The 18,125-nt window shown below is 38.9% G+C and overlaps 2 protein-coding genes across 7 annotated transcripts in view; both read left to right on the plus strand.

The window, feature by feature from the left end:
- OSBPL6 (oxysterol binding protein like 6) overlaps positions 1 to 9,962 on the plus strand; it is a 186,360-nt gene extending 176,398 nt beyond the window's left edge. For all 6 annotated transcript variants that reach the window (XM_032479772.1, XM_032479773.1, XM_032479774.1 and 3 more), the window contains 5 exons: positions 73 to 217; positions 1,869 to 2,013; positions 3,199 to 3,325; positions 4,950 to 5,072; positions 6,094 to 9,962. In XM_032479772.1, coding sequence (XP_032335663.1) covers positions 73 to 217; positions 1,869 to 2,013; positions 3,199 to 3,325; positions 4,950 to 5,072; positions 6,094 to 6,202 — 649 coding nt within the window. In that variant the 3' untranslated portion in view covers positions 6,203 to 9,962. The remainder of the gene's footprint in view (positions 1 to 72; positions 218 to 1,868; positions 2,014 to 3,198; positions 3,326 to 4,949; positions 5,073 to 6,093) is intronic.
- Positions 9,963 to 12,657: 2,695 nt separating this feature from the next.
- Positions 12,658 to 18,125, plus strand: part of PJVK (pejvakin) — a 53,611-nt gene continuing 48,143 nt past the window's right edge. The window contains exon 1 of the mRNA XM_032479781.1: positions 12,658 to 13,519. The gene's annotated coding sequence lies outside the window, so the exon portion shown is untranslated. The remainder of the gene's footprint in view (positions 13,520 to 18,125) is intronic.

Below are 18,125 nucleotides of genomic sequence, written 5' to 3' on the forward strand. Positions count from 1 at the left end.
TTTTCATTGGTAGAAACAGGAATATATATATTGTGACCATTGTTTTTAATCAGCGTTGTTATTCTTCACTAGGTATGGTGATTTCTACGTGTGGAATAAGGTCACCACATGCATACACAACATTCTCAGTGGGAGGAGATGGATAGAGCATTACGGAGAAGTAACCATTAGAAATACCAAAAGCAGTGTTTGCATTTGCAAACTCACATTTGTCAAGGTAAATAATGTCTTACAACAGCGAAAGAAAGAGACATGAAATGCTTCCTAGGGAAGAAATAAAACAATTACCTTAAATAGCAGCAATGAGTTCATCCTGTACCCTTGATCCTTATGGACATTTTAGGTAAGAAAGCAGAACCAGCTCTTGGGGCTGCTCCAGGCATGCGGACATCTGACCATGTAGAGGTCAAAAAAGGCACCATCATTTTTTCTTACAACAGGAAAAACATTCTTTTTAAAGAATTTTCTTTTTTAAGCAGCTAATCAATGCATCAAGTAAAATTCCAGAAAGTACTTCTTGCCTTTAACAAGTCTCCTGGTTTATATTCTATTTCTATGCCTGCTTGATTACAACATATTCAAGAGATCTTGTTTTAGGGAACTAAATATAAACGCAGTTGTCATTTTCTGAGGACGCGCAGTAGATGGTAGTTTCCAGTCCCTATAAGCTTATCCAACTCTGCTGCTATGATATATAATCTTAAATAAATTCAACAAAAAGCAGTACCTGTAATCACCAAGAGAAGATGTTAGCTTTTTGTCTTTTTTTCCCCTTTTTTTCTTATGGGCTCATTAAGTGGCTTCAAACTGAAGAGCCAGGATCACTCTTTGCTCTAACTGGATGATGTCAGTAAACGTGTGCATTTAGTTTTGTAGACTCTGAGAAACTTCCATTTAGGCCTGCCCTAAATACTTGTAGAGCTCGGGGCAGGAGTACAAAATATGGAAATCCCTATACTGTCTATGTAAGTATTTAAGTATGTAAATCAAGCCCACAAGATGTCAAATAAAATATGTCCTATCCTTTCACCCTGACAAAAGTATTTTTCATAACAAAACCTGCAAAGCCAGGTTGGACACTTGGGAGCTCCAGGCTGGACACGTGGCAGAGCAGGAGAGCCAGTCTGGCCCATAGCCTTCCCCACTCCGGCTCTGCCCTGCATTGCAAGAGGCCATGCACACACACACACACACATAGGCAGTTCAGCCCACACATCCAAGCTCTGTCCACACCCCTTCAAACAGCCACCCTTTAGGCCCAGTGATTCACACACTGAGTGGATGAATCCAAGGAAAGTCCTGTGCGAGCTGTGGAATAAGCTTAGAGCCATTTGGACAGGGAATTAGGATCCTGCATACTTGGCGCCTGATCTAGAACAGGGGCCATGGGATCCAGGTGGATCACTTCCTACAGACGTCGCACCCCTTGGGGAAGAGCATGGCTGGAAGAGAGCTAGAACCAGGTCTTCCTGATAAACTTAGCCACTCACAGATACTGTGAAAAGTATTTTACAAATTATGTCTACAGTGTAGCCAGTTGAAAGTCATTAAAATCTATGAGCAAAATTCAAGACAGGAGGCTCAGAGAAAGAAATGACTAACCTATTAATTATATTCAGTTAAGATAGACACTGAGCCCTCTCATGCTGTGCTTCCATGCTCTAGCATGGAGTGGGATCATCGCTTTCTTAGAAGTGAAGCCAGCTAACCCTTAGAAAGCCACCCTCCGTATAAAACATCTTGAGATAGATTTCTGGAAATGGTTTGAATGAGAAACTTCAAGGTTAAGAACATTTTCCTTATGGAAATTATAAGGATGAGTGTTATTAAAGAGAGCAAGTGTTTTAACTGGAGTTTGGCTTTTCCAGGTGAATTACTGGAATTCTAATGTGAATGAGGTCCAGGGGGTTGTGATGGATCAGGAGGGGAAGGTGGTGCACCGGCTGTTTGGGAAGTGGCATGAAGGGCTTTACTGCGGTGTGGCCCCCTCGGCAAAGTGCATCTGGAGGCCAGGTGAGACCAGCATGCGGGTCCTGCCTCTGGGTGGCGGCAGAAGGTAGTCGGATCATCCCATGCAGTTCACCATACGTTTTCTTCAGTATTGAGATTAAAAACATAGATGATTAAGGCAATTATAGTTAATTTACACTTACTATGTAAGTTAAATAAGTCCTAATATTTGATAATAAGAAGGTGTAAAATTGAGGCCAAATCTGACATGTGGTCCGAGATTGGGCTTGATGTAAGAATCTCTCTAATGCCCGCATTTAAAAAGCTAGCTTTACTTATTAAAGAGTTCAAATGATTGAAATATACAAACTTAAATTCTTACTCATGTTATTTATTCTCTGTTTTAGTAAAGCAAAGGAAGGTCTACAAACACCCATAATCCACAAGTTCAATAATTTACCCAGAATAAGTGATCTTTTTATTTGAGCAGCAAAGAGCTGCAATATGTTGACATTTAATAAAAGACATCAGAAGAGTTCTGGTAATAACACTAGCATATAACTAATTATCAAGTACAATAAAACAAGTCTCCACATGACATTTATTTTCACTGGGATTTTGTCAGTTAATCCCGAACTTTAAAATTGGCTGTTGGTTTCCTAAGAGACGTCAGTGAGTACTGAAATTCCCTGGTGGTAGAGTGGTTAGTTCATTCATTCGACAGTTACTTACTGAGTACTAACTAAGCATCAGGCTTTGTTCTTGGAGCTTGGAGCACATTAATGAGCAGAGCATACAAAGATTCTGCCTTTGAAATTGGTTTAAAAGTGCCAATAAACATTAATTTAGATCTGCATCTTTTTTCTTTTCTAAATGGAAGTAAATTGTGTTTCTGGGAAAATCTTAATGGTGATAGTTAGCCACCCTAGCATTTAGTTACCCAACTGGATATTTTAGAGAAAAGTTATGGTGTAGTTTAGCCAATGAAGACTATTATTTGTACAAAGTGTTATTTTGAAGGCTGGATTTTATCAGTTATATGAATCTACCAGTTCTGATAATCAACATAAAGTGTACCATCTAGCAAAATATAACCAATTTAATCCACTCAAAAAATTCATGATCTAATATTTATGACTATAAATTTAATATTAATGCGAGTGTTAATTAAGCACCCAGCTTAAGTCAGCATCTGCATGTCCTGTAAGCCTCTTTACCTCTCACAGTGATTCATTGGCCCCATTCTAGGTTCCATGCCAACCAACTATGAGCTCTACTATGGCTTCACAAGGTTTGCTATTGAGCTCAACGAGTTAGATCCTGTACTAAAAGATCTCCTTCCACCGACAGATGCCCGATTCCGGCCAGATCAGAGGTGAGCATGGCAGCAGTGTCTAAAATGAACACTAGATCATGGCATGGCACTACAGGAGTCATCAGGGCTTACTTTCACCACCATCATGTATTTATTTATTCATTGACTCATTCATTCATCCTCTTACTCACTCAGTAGTAGTTAAGTCTTCTACCCTAGGTAAAAGAGTACTCAGAGTATGAGCGTAACAGAAGACTGGCTTAATACAACTTCCCCACAGAAGATAACACAGATGTTTTTTAACAAAAAGTCTCCCCCAAAATTTACCAAAAGTCTGCAGATTATTGAACTCTTCCCTAAATATGAAATCACTCCTCACCCAGTGTTTGTACTTCTTTACTTCTATTAATCTGTGACATAAAGTATCTTTTTAAAAAATTTTTATTGCTGTAACTTTGGTATTACATTATATAATTGTAACTATATATGTAGTATATTGTATAATTTTCATATGTACAGCATTTTATGTCTACTTCTGTTTGCCCTACAGCCTGCTCACCACCAAAAGTTCAGTTTCTGTCCATTACCATTACAATTGATCCCCTCTATCCATTTCAGTGAACAATAAGAGGATAAGTTACAGAGACACCTAGAAATACTTTGAGTAAAAGTCTGGACTTTTCCCAACATGTTTTTGTGAGATATATTCAAAATACAGTACCTTTAATACCTTCTGATTCTTTTTTTTTATTACTATTCTTACATAGCTCTATACTCATTGTTGTACATTCCTACAGAATTTTTGCAGAAATTCTATAGGCCATACAAATTTCATCCAAGATTGTTTTCAAGTTCCAGTGACTTGGTGGCTCTATCTGTCTCCTGCCAAAATGTTCCCAGTATTGAATGTTCAACCATTCAGTTCTCTTGTATTTCCCTCTCTTTCTCTAGAACATGCAGTCTCACTGTTGACATTCAAACTTATCAGTAAGCTTCCTGTACAACATGTATCATATTGTATTCCTGGGTTTTTTTTTTTTTCTCTCATTTTGAAATTTAAATATTTGCAAATCACCATTGAGTCTGCTTTGCCTTTCTCAATTTGACTTCAGTATTCCCTTTCTGAATTTCATTTACTAGTCATTTCCTCTCTGTGGCCTTTTGGAATTTTCCCCAACTGTTACCTTTTCTTTTTCCTCCAGTTTTGCTGTCTCCAATAAAATAGGAAAACTCCTTCCCTCTCAGTCTGTTCCAAAAGTAGCTGGAGAACAGCCAGTTGTCATCCTCCATCCTGTGGCCTTTAACAAATGCTTTATGACCAAATGGAAAAGGAGCACAGCCAGGGACTTCATGATGTTCTAGCCCCAGACTCTCCAGTTGTCCTGAAAACCTTGCGTTGGAATCCCAGATAGCACAGAAAAGTCTTCAGGGCCAACCAGTTACCTTTAACTCCTGCCATTTTCTTGCTGAACACAAAAATTCAGTTCACATACACAGGAAGTATGTTAATTGATGGCAGATGGAGAGAGTGTGGCCTTGGGCAAGGGTGAGAGGACATGATCAGAGTGTTACACTGGTCACTGTGTGTGTTCACAGCAACCAGAATTTAAGTTTATATAAATGAGATGATGTTTTTCTAAGAAAAGAGGATCATATATTCAAAGATAAACTGCTTTCTGCTTAGATTTTTGGAAGAAGGAAGTTTAGAAGCAGCAGCAGCAGAGAAGCAAAGAGTAGAGGAACTCCAGAGATCTCGAAGACGGTACATGGAAGAAAACAACCTTGAACATATACCAAAATTTTTTAAGTAAGTCGGTTTATTCCCATCACAAGTTCAAGTTTTGCCAATGGTCGCCACAAGCAATAAAAAACTTCAAGTGAAAAGAAAATGAGGGATAGTTTCACATCCAGGGAAATCTGAGGTGGGAAATTAAGCCAATTTTGGTAACTCGTTTTGACAGTGAAAATATTGATTCATATTGATCTTGTGAAAAGTCCGTAATCATAAAAATAAATTTTCCTTAACAGCTCTTTTCTTTCATGGGCAGCAGTAAAGAGTGAGGGTCTTGCCTCTTTGTCCTTCAGCTACACCCTTTAGAATGGTAGAAACTTATCCCTCACTCAGAAATAAGGTGGGACCCCACTGCCCACGAGGTCGTTCTGGCTTCATTAGTGTTAATTTTATTTCTATCATTTGGAGATTGTATCCGTTCAGATTTGATCCTTCTGTGGTGTGATCATGGGTGATTATTACAGGATTATATAAACATCACACAGACTAAGCTGTAGCTTCCAAATCCATCTGCTGCCCTCCAAAGCCAGGACAGATCAGCTCGGAATAACCTCGCATCCTTCCTAGTTGCCGTCTCATGTCTGCCCTGGAGCAGAAGCTCAGTCTTGCCCTTTAGCTGTTGAAAGTGCACTCACTGGGCCTGCGCCCTGCAGAGGCTCTTACAGCCACTGAGCTTGCATACTTTCCCCACAGGTGAAGCAGAGAAAATTCTTGTGAGTCTGGGCCTGAAGTTCTAGTTAGAATATTCGTACATGCTTTGTTGGGAACACTTCATTTTCTAGTCCTGCCTGGAGGTGATTTATTCCTACACTTTAAGCCCCTCTCCCCGTGACCCTACCTACTTCCATTTCAAACGTTTAACAACAAAAATGAGTTCATTTGTGGTCAAAATAGTCAAATCATCAATCAGCAGATAGGATACTAACAGGCTTACAAAGTACTTTTTATATGTACACATCTTATGCACAGGGGAGTGTCCAGCTCTCAGGTCACCTAATGTGATTTGTGTCTAATGAGGATTTCTATATCTTCACAGAAAAGTGATTGATGCCAATCAAAGAGAAGCCTGGGTTTCTAATGACACCTATTGGGAGCTGCGAAAGGACCCTGGGTTTAGCAAAGTAGACAGCCCTGTTCTCTGGTAAACTGGGAATGTAGAGCTAGCCAACATATCACGCTCTGAATGAATAAATAACTATGCACAATTATGTTTCTTAGAGCTCCGCGTGGTTTCTGGGTCGGCTGAAAACCGGCCATTTGCTTTTCTATTCATCTTTATAATGGACTTTCAGAAGTGCATTAGACAAGGCCCCTGACCACTTTCGGATCCTTTCTGTTTTGCTGCAACCATGTTCCTTAAAAAAAAAAAAAAAAAATCCGCACCCTCCTTGAAAAGCAGAATAAAAGGAGCAGAATATAAAATCCAAAGTCTGAAGAGTTTGTAAAGGAAAACAAACTGTAACTGGTGCTTAAAGCTGATCCAGAGAGTTTAAAGCAAAGCTGCACGTGAACCACGTGTTGGGTCCCTTTTCCGGAAGCGCCATCCCCTCCTTGCAGGAGCTCCTGGGCCACGGCTGTTGGTCAGCTCAGACTTCAAGTGTGTCTGTTTGATGTGGTGTACTTGTGCTGGCCTTGTCAAAAAGGACGTGATGCTTCTCACAACCTGTTCCATCTGTACGCCATTGTTCATGCCTTAAGAAATGCAAAGATGTACAATAAATCATTTTTTAAATGTGTGCTCCTAGGTTTATGTAAAGGACAGAGCTTTTGAATCATGGCATGATTCGCTTCCTGGGATCAGAAGAATTATGAGACTAACTTAAATGGATTGAAAAAAGTGAACAACATGTGCTTTACTTTGATATATTGGTGACTGTATGGAGTGTCTGAAGGTCAAGAAGGAAAAGGTGTGCTAAGTAGATCTCTGTATTCACGTTGCTCATCAATTTCCTGTCCCACGTACAGCTAATAAACCATCCCTCTCCACCTAACCTCCCAGTGTGCCCTATTATTTGGCAATACCTGTATTTGGTTTGAACACTTGGCATCAGTGTGAAAATGTTGAAAGGAAATAACAAGCAGCATATAGAATTTCTCTGTGGGTTTAGGAGCATTTCAGCATAACTATTTTTGAGTGAAGAGCAGTGTAACCCACATCTCGATCCTGTGTCCAACCCATTGGCACTGTTGGAATTCCCCTGGGAACAGAAGCAAGAATACGAAAAGCTTATTTGCATTGTTTAATTGAGGTCTATGCAAAATCATATTTCATGTTTTCATCAAGTGTTTCTGTATGATACATGACCACATATTGAGCATTTACCTTGCTATTGGCAGAGAGGTAAAACTTAATTAAGGAATTTATCCATCCCAACAAAAAGGGAGAGGAGGAGGGGCAGAAATGTGTTTTGCAGACTTCAGGGTTTGTTTTTTCCTTCACTAATAGACAGAGGCTTTTATTTTTGTAGGAACTTGCATTGGTATTCCTGAATTTCTATCTGCAGATGACTATATAAATGCCTATGTAGTAAAAAAAAAAAAAAACTCTTTAGAGATTTCCCTAGAGAATTATAAAATTACGTATATTTTATTCTCAGTTAGGTTTTTATTCTTAGTTTCTTAGCATCAGGTTTTAAGTGTTATTTTAAACTCTGACAAGGTTACTGACATTTACGTTGTGTTACAAGGTGTTGGTTTTTAGCATTGTTTCTCCTCCTCCTCAAAGCATTCCTAATAATGGCTATGCCACTATCACGAGACTGCTGAGAGCGTAAGGGAAAACTCTGACGTCTCCACTAGGTGGAGCACGCCTTAGCTATCCTGAAACTCATTCCTCCTTTTATCTGAGTCCTTATGTTCTGTGTACAGTATGCAGTGGTGTAGAATGAAATTTCACTGTCAAGGAAACTCCCTAATCCATTGCCAGCTCTGAGCACGTAAGCAACACCCTCCCTTGGTGTCTCAATGCCTTTCATTCCATTTTAACTCTACAGCTGTCTCCCCCATGGTAGTAAAATTCCCCTTTGTTGTCGAGTCTTTTTCTGCTCATTCATCTGGCCATCCTTTTGTCTGCATCTTGAGATACATGTCTTTAATTTTAAATACAATTAGAATTCTGTTGACTGAATGACTTGAATGACTGTTGACTTCCTCAGAAAAGTCTGTTCTCCCATAATTGGTAAAGCTTTAAATAGTATTTCCAGTAGTTCTGGTCTGCACTTACTAGCACTTCCCTGAAGAGTCTCCAAATTTTAGCCTAAAAATAAGGAAAGAACTCTGCAAAGTAAAGGTACTAAGGAAGTAGGAAGGTGAGGCACCAGGTGACCAATGGATATGCCAGTCAGGCAGCTGCAAGAGGACCCAGGACCCATGAGGGAAGCAACCATTGTACCTAGCATTGGGTTATGATTGAGAAAGAGTAACTAGTAGAATGGACCTTGACTACCTAGTAAGTTCAAGGTACAAGTCAGGTAGGTGAATGTTGGTCAGAGCTAACCTGAAACTGTGATTAGGATTTCAAGATGGGAATGAGAAGAATGTCAAGTTAATTAAAATTGCCACATTCTTTATAATATCCCAGAGTTAGAATCTCTTTTGAGATTCAGATAACCTGATTAGACTTCTGGTTCAAGTGATCATTTCAGTTTGGGATAACACTTCTGTTGTACCTGATTCACAAATCTCATCGAACGTTCATACCCACATTCTTTTGGTTGGTTCATCCCCCATTTCTTTTTCACTTTTTGTTTATTTGGTGATTATAGCATTGTGAGACTTACTCTGTTTGGAATTTTCATCTGCAGAATCTTGGGGCTTTTGAGACTGGTTTAAACAGCAAAAGGATAGAATATATGTTAGATCATTCTTGATAAAATCTGACTTATTTCTTAGAATTTTATGTAAATCTTTATTTCGGGGGCACTTTTCCACCCTAAAACAACATAGGATAGAGGAGGACTTAATATATCTTTATACTTCCGCTGTGATTTATTCCTAAGCTCCTTCATCTTTTTGAGCTGGTCATGAAGGAAAGCAGTAAGAAGTGACGATGGTCCCGTGGCTGTGGCTAGATGGAACAGCTCGACAGCACACACCACACACAGGGCCCGACCAGAAACTATTTTGCTTCTGATGCTGCTACCCAGGGTATAAATGTAGTCTCAGATTTTGCTGTAATTTTATTGAGTTTTTTTTAATTAAGTCATTTTTCATGAGTTACTTTAAAACACCCCATAATTTCCATGCAGTTGTAAAAATAAACCTCATTTGAGATACCTTTTCACACTACGTATCAATTATATGTGACATCAAAACTACCGAATGTATGTTGGTAAGAGAAACCAAGGAGTTGTTTTTTTCCAGTTAAAAGAGGGCTTTATTCATAGCACACTTATAATTAATAAGTAATGTTGAATTCTCAGTTGTAGAAACCAAGGAGTTTTTAATACCAGGGATGCCAGGTTGTCGATTTTCCAAACCTCTTCATTATTCTGACCCCATGCCTTTCAGCTATTCCACTAAACAATCATTACATTAAATCCCACCCTAAGGAGCACTGGGGGCAGTTAAAGAGGAAAATGACCCAACTATTTTGCTTAGTTCTAATTACAGCTGTGGCTGGAGACAAGTTTATAATCATAATCGAATGTACATTATGTTAGTACCTTGTGGATTTTAATTATCCATCTTGTCTAATCTTGTTCTCTGTCATCCAGATAATGGAGTGTTTGTGATAGCAGAGCTCCTCAGACACCAGGGGGTGGAATAAATGTTTGCACTTGACTCGAGTTGGTATATTATGAATATGGCAGAGTAAATAAAGTTTGTGTACAAAAGATTTATTTCTATGGGAGCCATTATGTTCAGGGTATATAAAATGTATCTAATTAAACAATTATGAATCTATTTTGTGCTCTAGAAATGCTCTTTTTGGGGAAAGATGGAAAAAATGTCATTGGAGCTAAGATTAAAATGTATGGGGTTCTTTATTTTTGTTTTTGTTTTTTCCAAAAAGCTTCCCAATCATTTAGAAATACTGCTGATCAAACTAGGATTAGATCCTCTGAGTTTTAACTGAATTTTTCGTAAAATTGATACGTTTAAACTGTACATTGCATGAACCATTCTGTTAAACCTGACTTTAACTTTTAATACATAATTGTAAGAGCATATGTTTGTGACTGAATTGTAAAACTTTTGTTGAAGCCTTTGCTATTAGAGAAAATGGCAAATTGTTTAAGAAAGGATTAACTTTAATTCTTCCAAAGTAAGATCTAAAGAAGAATGAATTCTTTACAAATTGCTGTGATGAACCAGCATCTTAAACACATGAAGCCCTGTGATTAAGGCAGATTACAGGTGGCAGTATGCTGTCATGCAGGGTGCAAATTTACTCAGGTTTTGCTGTTATTTTTTTTTAATTACGTCATTCTTTTTCATGGGTTACTTTAAAATACCCCATGATTTCCAGCTTACAGACTTGTCAGTCATATGCATCCTTCTGTTCTCCAAAATAACTCTCCTTACTTGATTCATTTTCTCTTTCCCTCTAGTCCTAACATAGTGAGAGGCAGGGATTCACATCTATTCTTCTGTGTAATGGAGAGTTTATAAAATATGCAGTATTTATGTGCACTTGCAGAGTGGGATATTGGAACCACTCACTGCATTTAGCTTCTGTGGAACACTTTATTAAATGTTCATGGATTAAAAATTACCCCATAATTACATATTACTAGTTTCCTCAGTATCTCCAGATGGGTGGGGGAAAAAACATAAAACAAGAATGCTTTTATTTTCTGCAAAAAAAAACTTTTCCTATCTTCCTTCTAAATATGAATTAGGGCAATTTTGGGGAGAGGAAAATCAAGTTTTCAGCAACTAATGTATAGTTCTATTTGAGTTCTACCTGTTTCTTCTCACTTATAGTAAAAAGGGTAAGCAACAACTTAATACTGTTGAAGGCAGAATAATGCTAAAAGTACCACTTCTTTTATCTTAGGTACCAATCCCTGCCCCCTTTAATTCTCATTCAGTTTTTTAAGAAATAATGTGGTTGCTAGAAACTTTTTTCAGTCATTTCAAGCTTGTTTTAAATCCTTTACTGAGGTATGACTTGACATACCGTAAACTTTACCCATCTTCACTGTACAATGTGATACATTTTGACATACCTATACACTTGACACGGGCACCACAATTACAATAGTGGACATACCCATCATCGCCCATTGTTTCCTCTGCCCCTTTATCATCCCTTTGCCCTGCACCCCACCACCTCGAGGCAATCACTGACCTACTTTCATTACTTTTCAAAACCTGCGTATTTTCTTGTATTAATTGCATATGGAACTTTTCTAATAGGCTGTGAGTATATACGATAGAAATATGCCTCAAGCCTCGCCCATGCCGCTACCTCAGGATCCACCATCAGTTAGGTGACAGGTTGCAAGAGAAAGACGATCTCACGAAGTTCTAGGTCTGGTAGCCCAGTAAAATTTTAGATTTGAAATACTTAGAAAACAAATTATGTTCACATCAAAATAGCCTTGTAAGTTCATTCATTTCCATCTTTTCGGGGTGCAAAAATAATGGTAACACTGAACTGGCTGGCAGGGCTGAGGATGTCCTGGGGAGTGGTTGTCTTATTTGGAATGAAAGAATCCCTGACAAAGCCGTGGGAATCCAGGACGACGGCTCTTGAAGTGACGTCACGTTGATGACGATGATGAGGGAAGCAGCCTAAGCTGTTATTTATTATTTGCTTCCCCAGCCCTACTTTTGGGTCACAGACATTTGAAACTTCCAGTGCTCAGGAAGGCTGCTTTTCGTCTCTTCTAATTCTCTTACTTCCCATCTGGAAATAAAGTTGCTAAACCTAATTTTGGAGAAAAAAAAATGGAAATGAAGTGTCGGAATCCAGAGAACTTCCTGCCATTGGCAACTGTGCGAGTTGAAAGCTTATTCCTTTTATCCTTCCCCACAAAGCCTATTGCTCAAAAGTCGAAAACTTTCTAGAGACTGTCAAATACAACATGATTGGCATTAAATACTAATGAAAAGGCATGGATGAATAAAAGAGAAATGGAATCTGAAAAAGAAAAACAAGTTCTCTAAGTGGTCATCAGGCTCCTTGGGGGCGGGTGGATGGATCCCGGGGGACCAAGTTATCATCTAGGATGTTTGTTTACACGCAGATTCCTGAGTTTCCCTCCAAAGATTCTGCGTCCATAGATCCAGGGTGTAGACCGAGAAGCTGCAATTTAACAAGCACTCCCAGTCTCCAGGGAATTTTGAGGCAGGCAGGGAACCTCCATGAGGGTGGGCTGGCCTAACCGCCCACTCCCTTGCCCGTTTGTCGTTTTTCTCATAGTGACATTCCTGTCGTGGCCAAGGAATTCAAGAACTGAAAACTGACTAGAGCTCAGTGACCTGTGACTCACTCTGCCCTGCGTGGCTTCTCGTCGCTTTTGTGACTTCCGTCCCTTTGCCAGGGCTGTCATATGAAGGTGAAGAGTAGGGAGGGCAAAACTCTGAAACCTACAAGGGGGGAGGGTACAGCTCAGTGGTGGAGCGCATGCCCAGCATGTATGAGGGCCTGGGTTCAATCCCCAGTTACTTCGATTAAAGAACAAACGCGTCGCGGAAGCCGCGGGCGAGCGCAGCTGAGGTCCCGCCCTGCCACTTCCGGTCCCGCCTCCCAAGCCGGTGAGGGGCCATGAGCGGCTGTGCGCGGCCGTGTCCGGCAGCCGCCGCCCGCCCGTCCTGGCGTTGGGCGCCGGGCGCGCCTCGCCCGTCTCGGGCTGCCCAGGATAAAGGCACCAGTAATGCTGACGGTCACAAGCAGATCGAAGCGGGATGCCGGTCTCAAGGGGTCCCGGGCGTCAGCCGCAGCCTCCGACTCCACTCGGCGGGTTTCTGTGAGAGACAGGCTGCTTGTTAAAGAGGGTGCAGAACTTGAAGCTCATTTACCTTGTACCTGTAAAGTGCATTTTCCTGATCCAAACAAGATTCATTGCTTTCAGCCAACTGTAACCCCAGGAAGAACTTTTTTTTCTGTGGAAGAAGTTGTATAATAACAGGAGAAATCTCATTTTCGAAATATGCTGGAAAACTTTAAAAAAAATCATTTAATCTGTGTCGTGGTTCTGCAGACGGCTGGGACATAGACATAAATTCTGTCTGGAACCATTTCCATTTCTAAGGAGAGTGAACACTAGGGTAGAGTTCCTAATGCCAGGACACTGCCCTTAGAAGTGGGCGTTCCGCACGCCTGACCTCGGGAGAGGACCGGCCTGAGGACTTAAAAGTGAAGTAGGGAAGTGATGAAGGTTATAACTGTTCTTTGGCCACCTTCATAGACAAATTGCACGTGCTGCTGTTTTTAGGAAGGGGTACTGAGCACACTTTGATGTTTCCTGATGACTGAAGGTCACCATTAGGAGCATCATTTATTATTACTGGTAAGCAGTGTAAGGTGGTTCCAGAAATTATTGTGGTAATAAATATTGGTTCTCTGTTTACTAAGTAGTCTCACATGTGTGTGTTTGTAGTAAAAGTATTTTCTTTCTTGTGCCTTTTTAGGGCATTTTTGTGTGTCTATGAAGGATTCTGTTGCTCTGCCCCTGCCCAAGCTTGGGCTTTGTAGTTCTCAGCTATTCAAAGAACTTGGTTTTGCCAGGCTTATTCTTGTCTTAACGGGTGCATTTGTGTCAAGTCCAACCTCTGGATAACTGTTTCTTCTTTTCTAACTGAATTATTTTACTGAATTACATGGTTGTTGTTGTTATTGGGATTATGACATCGTCTTTGATCTTATTAGTCTTGAAAATGCAGCACAATTGTTTGTTACAGTTTTGGTGTTCCCTGTTCCATCAGAAAAGTAACTTGTGTCTTGGTGCCTGTATCTGCTCAGTATTTGGGCCTTTGTGTTTGGGATGGAGACCACATGGAGTTGTGTGTGGTATTCTCTTACCATGTGTGTGCCCTTGCTTTGTGGTGTCAATGAGGCAGAAACTTGCTGTGGTTACTAAGAAGCATGGCAGAGATCTGCCAACCCTAAAAACTTGCCCAACATCCTGGTTTTTCAAAAACTTTGAAGTCATGCTCCTCTTAGTACTGAAGAAAAACTACACAGACAGGCCTTAGTAGTAAAGTTTTAACCGTATATGGAGCAGATGGTTTTGAAACTGGCTTATTTGCAGCCAGTTAATCCTGGGGCTGAGTCTGAAAAAAAATAATAACTTCCAAGATGTAGACATTTCGGTGGTCAGGGTGGGAGAATTTCATCTGCATCTGGAGCTCAAAGCTCTTCTTTATCTGGCTCCTGGCATGATAGTTCCTCGTCATTCTTGGGAACATTTTTATAGTTGTTTGTTTCTGGAATGTCCCTCATGCTCGGGAATAAATATACTCTTGAGAGAAAAGACAGAAGTGTAATTTGGTGATAGAGGAAAAGAAAAGAACCGAATTTGGGCGGGGGTTGGTGGATCTCCACATCAACTCATACAACAAGAAACAATACCAGTAAATGAAATGAAACAAAACAAAGCAAGAATCTAAAGACTGGCTGAAATACCCACTGAAGTCGTCTATGAAGTTAGAGGGATGGTTTGGAAAACTGGGCCAGCTGGTAGTTGCTCAGCTGACTTGTGGATGTCCCCTCAGCCTGCCCCAATGCGATGTGGTAGCTTTTAGACAGAGCAGACCAAGGACAATTCATTTTTTATTTTAGTTTTTACTTTTTAAATACATTTTACTGAGGTATAAAATTACAAACAGTAAAATGTACTAATTTGAAGTGTATAGCTTAATAAGTTTTGCAAAATGGATACACATCCCTGTGGAACCACAACCCCAGTAAAGACATTTCTGGCATTCCAAGAATTCCCCTCTTCCTCTATGTGGTCAATTCCTCGCCCCCTACCACAGGCCCAAACTTGCTTTCTCATTTCCCTTACTATAAATTAGTTTTGTCAGTTCTTGAATTTCATATAAATGGAATCTTATATATGTATTCGTAGTCTCTGGCTTCTTTCATGTAACATGTTTTTAAATCCATGTCTGTTGTATGAACATGACATAATTATTTTCCCTGTTGTTGGGCATTTGAACTCTTCCCAGCTTTTGGCTGTTATGAGCAAGACTGCTCTTAGCCTTCTCATATCCTGCTTTTTAGCTCGTATTTTTCATTCCTCTTCAATTCCACTTAAGAGTGAAATTTCTGAGTCATGGGCAGCATGTAATTTTAACTTTTTAAGAAACTTTCTAAAGTGGTCCTATCACGCACTGACCAGCATTGTGTAAGTTCCCGTTGTTCTATGTACTTACCAATATTGGAGTGTGAGATAGTGTCTCACTGTGATGGTAATTTGCGTTTCCCCAACGCTGGGGTTTTGATTGGGACTGTGTTGACTTCTATAGATCAGTTTGGCAAGAAATGACATCTGAATATTGAGACTGCCAGTCCATGAGTGGAGTAAATGTCTCCGTTTATTTAGCTCTTCACTTTCTCTCAGCAGTTTTTTGTAGTTTTCAGTGTATAGGTCTTAACCAATACTTCGTTAAATATGTCACTAAGTATTTCATGTGTTTTGAAGCTATTATAAATGGCATTTTTAAAGTTTCATTTTACTTGTTACTAGTATATAAAAATATAGTTGATTTTTTAATATATTGACGATGCGTCCTGTGACCTTACTAAATTCACTTACTAAATTCTAGTGGCTTTTAAATGTATTTTTAGGATTTCTGTGTCCATAATCATCATATCTTCTTTCTCACAGTATGTATGCCTTTAATTTCTTTTTCTTACTGCAGTGGCTAGACCTCCAGGACAGTGTTGAATACAAGTGGTGAGAACACAGGTCTTTGCCTTGTTCCTGATCTTTGGGGGAAAAGTGTTCATTTTTCATTGAATATGATGTTAGCTGTAGGTTTGTTTGTTTTAACAAATTATCAGTTTGAAGAGGGGTTTTTTTCTGGTTTACTGAGAGTTTTAATCATGAATGTTTGGATTTTTCACGTGCTTTTTCTGCATCAATTAAGATGATCATATGATTTTTCTCCTTTATTTTGAAAATATAGGGAATTATACTTCATTGCTTTTTGAGTGTTAAACCAACTTTGTATTCCTGCAATAAACCCTACTTGGTCATGATGTATTACTCATTGTTTATATTCCTGGATTCAGTTTGCTAATACTTTGTTACAGAATTCTGTGTCAATATTCATAAAGAATATTGGCTTGTATTTTTTTTTTCTTGTAATTTCTTTTTCTGACTTTGACATAAGGGTAATGCTAGCCTGGTAGAATAAATGAAGAAGTTTTTAAAAAGAGTTTGTGTAAGATTGGTATTATTTTTTTCCTTAAATATCTGATAGAATTCACCAGTTAAGCAAACTGGGCCTGGAGTTTTCTTCCTGGGAGAGTTTTTATTTATGAATTCAATTTATTTAATAGACTTAAGATTATTCATCTGTTATATTTCTTAAGTCAGCTTTGGTAATTTTTTTCTTTCAAGGAATTTGTCCATTTCACCTAAGTTGTAGAGTGTATTGATGCAAAAGTCGAACAGAATATTCTCCTGTTAGTCTCTTGACATCTGTGGGATCCGGACTGATAGCCCCTTTTTTATTTGGTTATTTGGGTCTTCTCTTTTTTTCTTGGTCATGTCAGCTTGAGGTTGATCTTTGCAAAGAGAAAGCTTTTGTTTTTTTCAGTTGTTTGTCCACTTTATTGACCTTGCTCTTTTCATTATTGCCTTCCTTATACTTTATGTTTGACTTGCTTTTCTTCTACCTTCCTAAGGTGGAAAATTAGACTGATTTAAAAAAAAAGATTTTTTAAGCAGTGTTGATTGAAGTGTAAGTTACATTATTTTACTCATCATAATGCTTTTCAGTTTCATCTATGTTGTATTTAGTATTTTTTATTGATTGATTATAATGCATTGTATGGGTGTATACCAATTTATTGATACCAGGTTATTAACAAAACTTTGTGTTGTTTCCACTTTGGGGCCGTTATGCATAAAGCTGCTGTAAACCTTTGTGCCCAGGTCTTCATTTGCCAGTGTGTTTTTATTTTTCCTGGCAGTGGAATTACTAAGTCGTGGTAAGTATTAAGTGTAGCTTTATAAAACCCTGCCATACTGTTTTCCAAAGTGAAAGTACTATTTTGCATTCCTGCTAGCAGTGAATCAGAATTCCAGTTACCCTACGTTCTTGCCAACAACTAATATTATTAGTCCTTTCAATTTTAGCCATTCTGATAGGTATGTACCTCATTGTGACTTATTTGCATTTCTCTAATGACTAATGATGTTGAGCATCTTTTCCTGAGCTTGTTTGTTATCTATGTATTTCCTTTGTTCATATGTCTATTTAAATGTTTTACCCATTTAAAAGTTGGATTGCTTGTCTCGTTATTATTGAGTTGTAAGGTTTCTATACCTGGGTATGAGTTCTTTATTAGCTATCTAGGGTTTTCTTAGTGGTTAGTAACATCCTTTTTATTAATGTTACATATGTGAAAAATTCTGATTAGGGAATTCCACAGCTACATTGTAAATCTTGAATATTTATGTGTATATTCACCTAAATTTATTTTTAAATATACTGATTGTTAGATTATTTGTGTTTTCTTAATTTGAACATTTCATATATAAAAACTCCCTAACTGTTGAGCATGACAATAAAAGTGCAGCTTCCAATAAATAAACAAACCTAATTCCCCCCCCCAAATAAAATGGAGAACGAAACCTACAAGGTGAGATTGTGCTGAACCAGACTGTAAAACTAGCCCAAGCAATGGGAAATTTGCCTTTCAAAGCCCTGAATCAACCTCCCCTGCCCCACCCTCCACTCCCATTTACACCTGGTCTTTGTCTCTAAGGAAGGGCATGGTCTTTAAATTGGCTAATGGGATCCTGGCAGGTGGCAGCCACGCGGAATTTCTGTAACAAAACACGCTCTTGATCACCTGACTGACATTTTCTTAATGAGGTACAGCTGTAAATTCTTTATCCAGATCAGCTTCTGCCCTGAAAATGATTTATTTAATAATAT

This window comes from Camelus ferus, chromosome 5, assembly GCF_009834535.1.
Source record: "Camelus ferus isolate YT-003-E chromosome 5, BCGSAC_Cfer_1.0, whole genome shotgun sequence".
In the NCBI taxonomy this organism is placed as follows: domain Eukaryota; kingdom Metazoa; phylum Chordata; class Mammalia; order Artiodactyla; family Camelidae; genus Camelus; species Camelus ferus.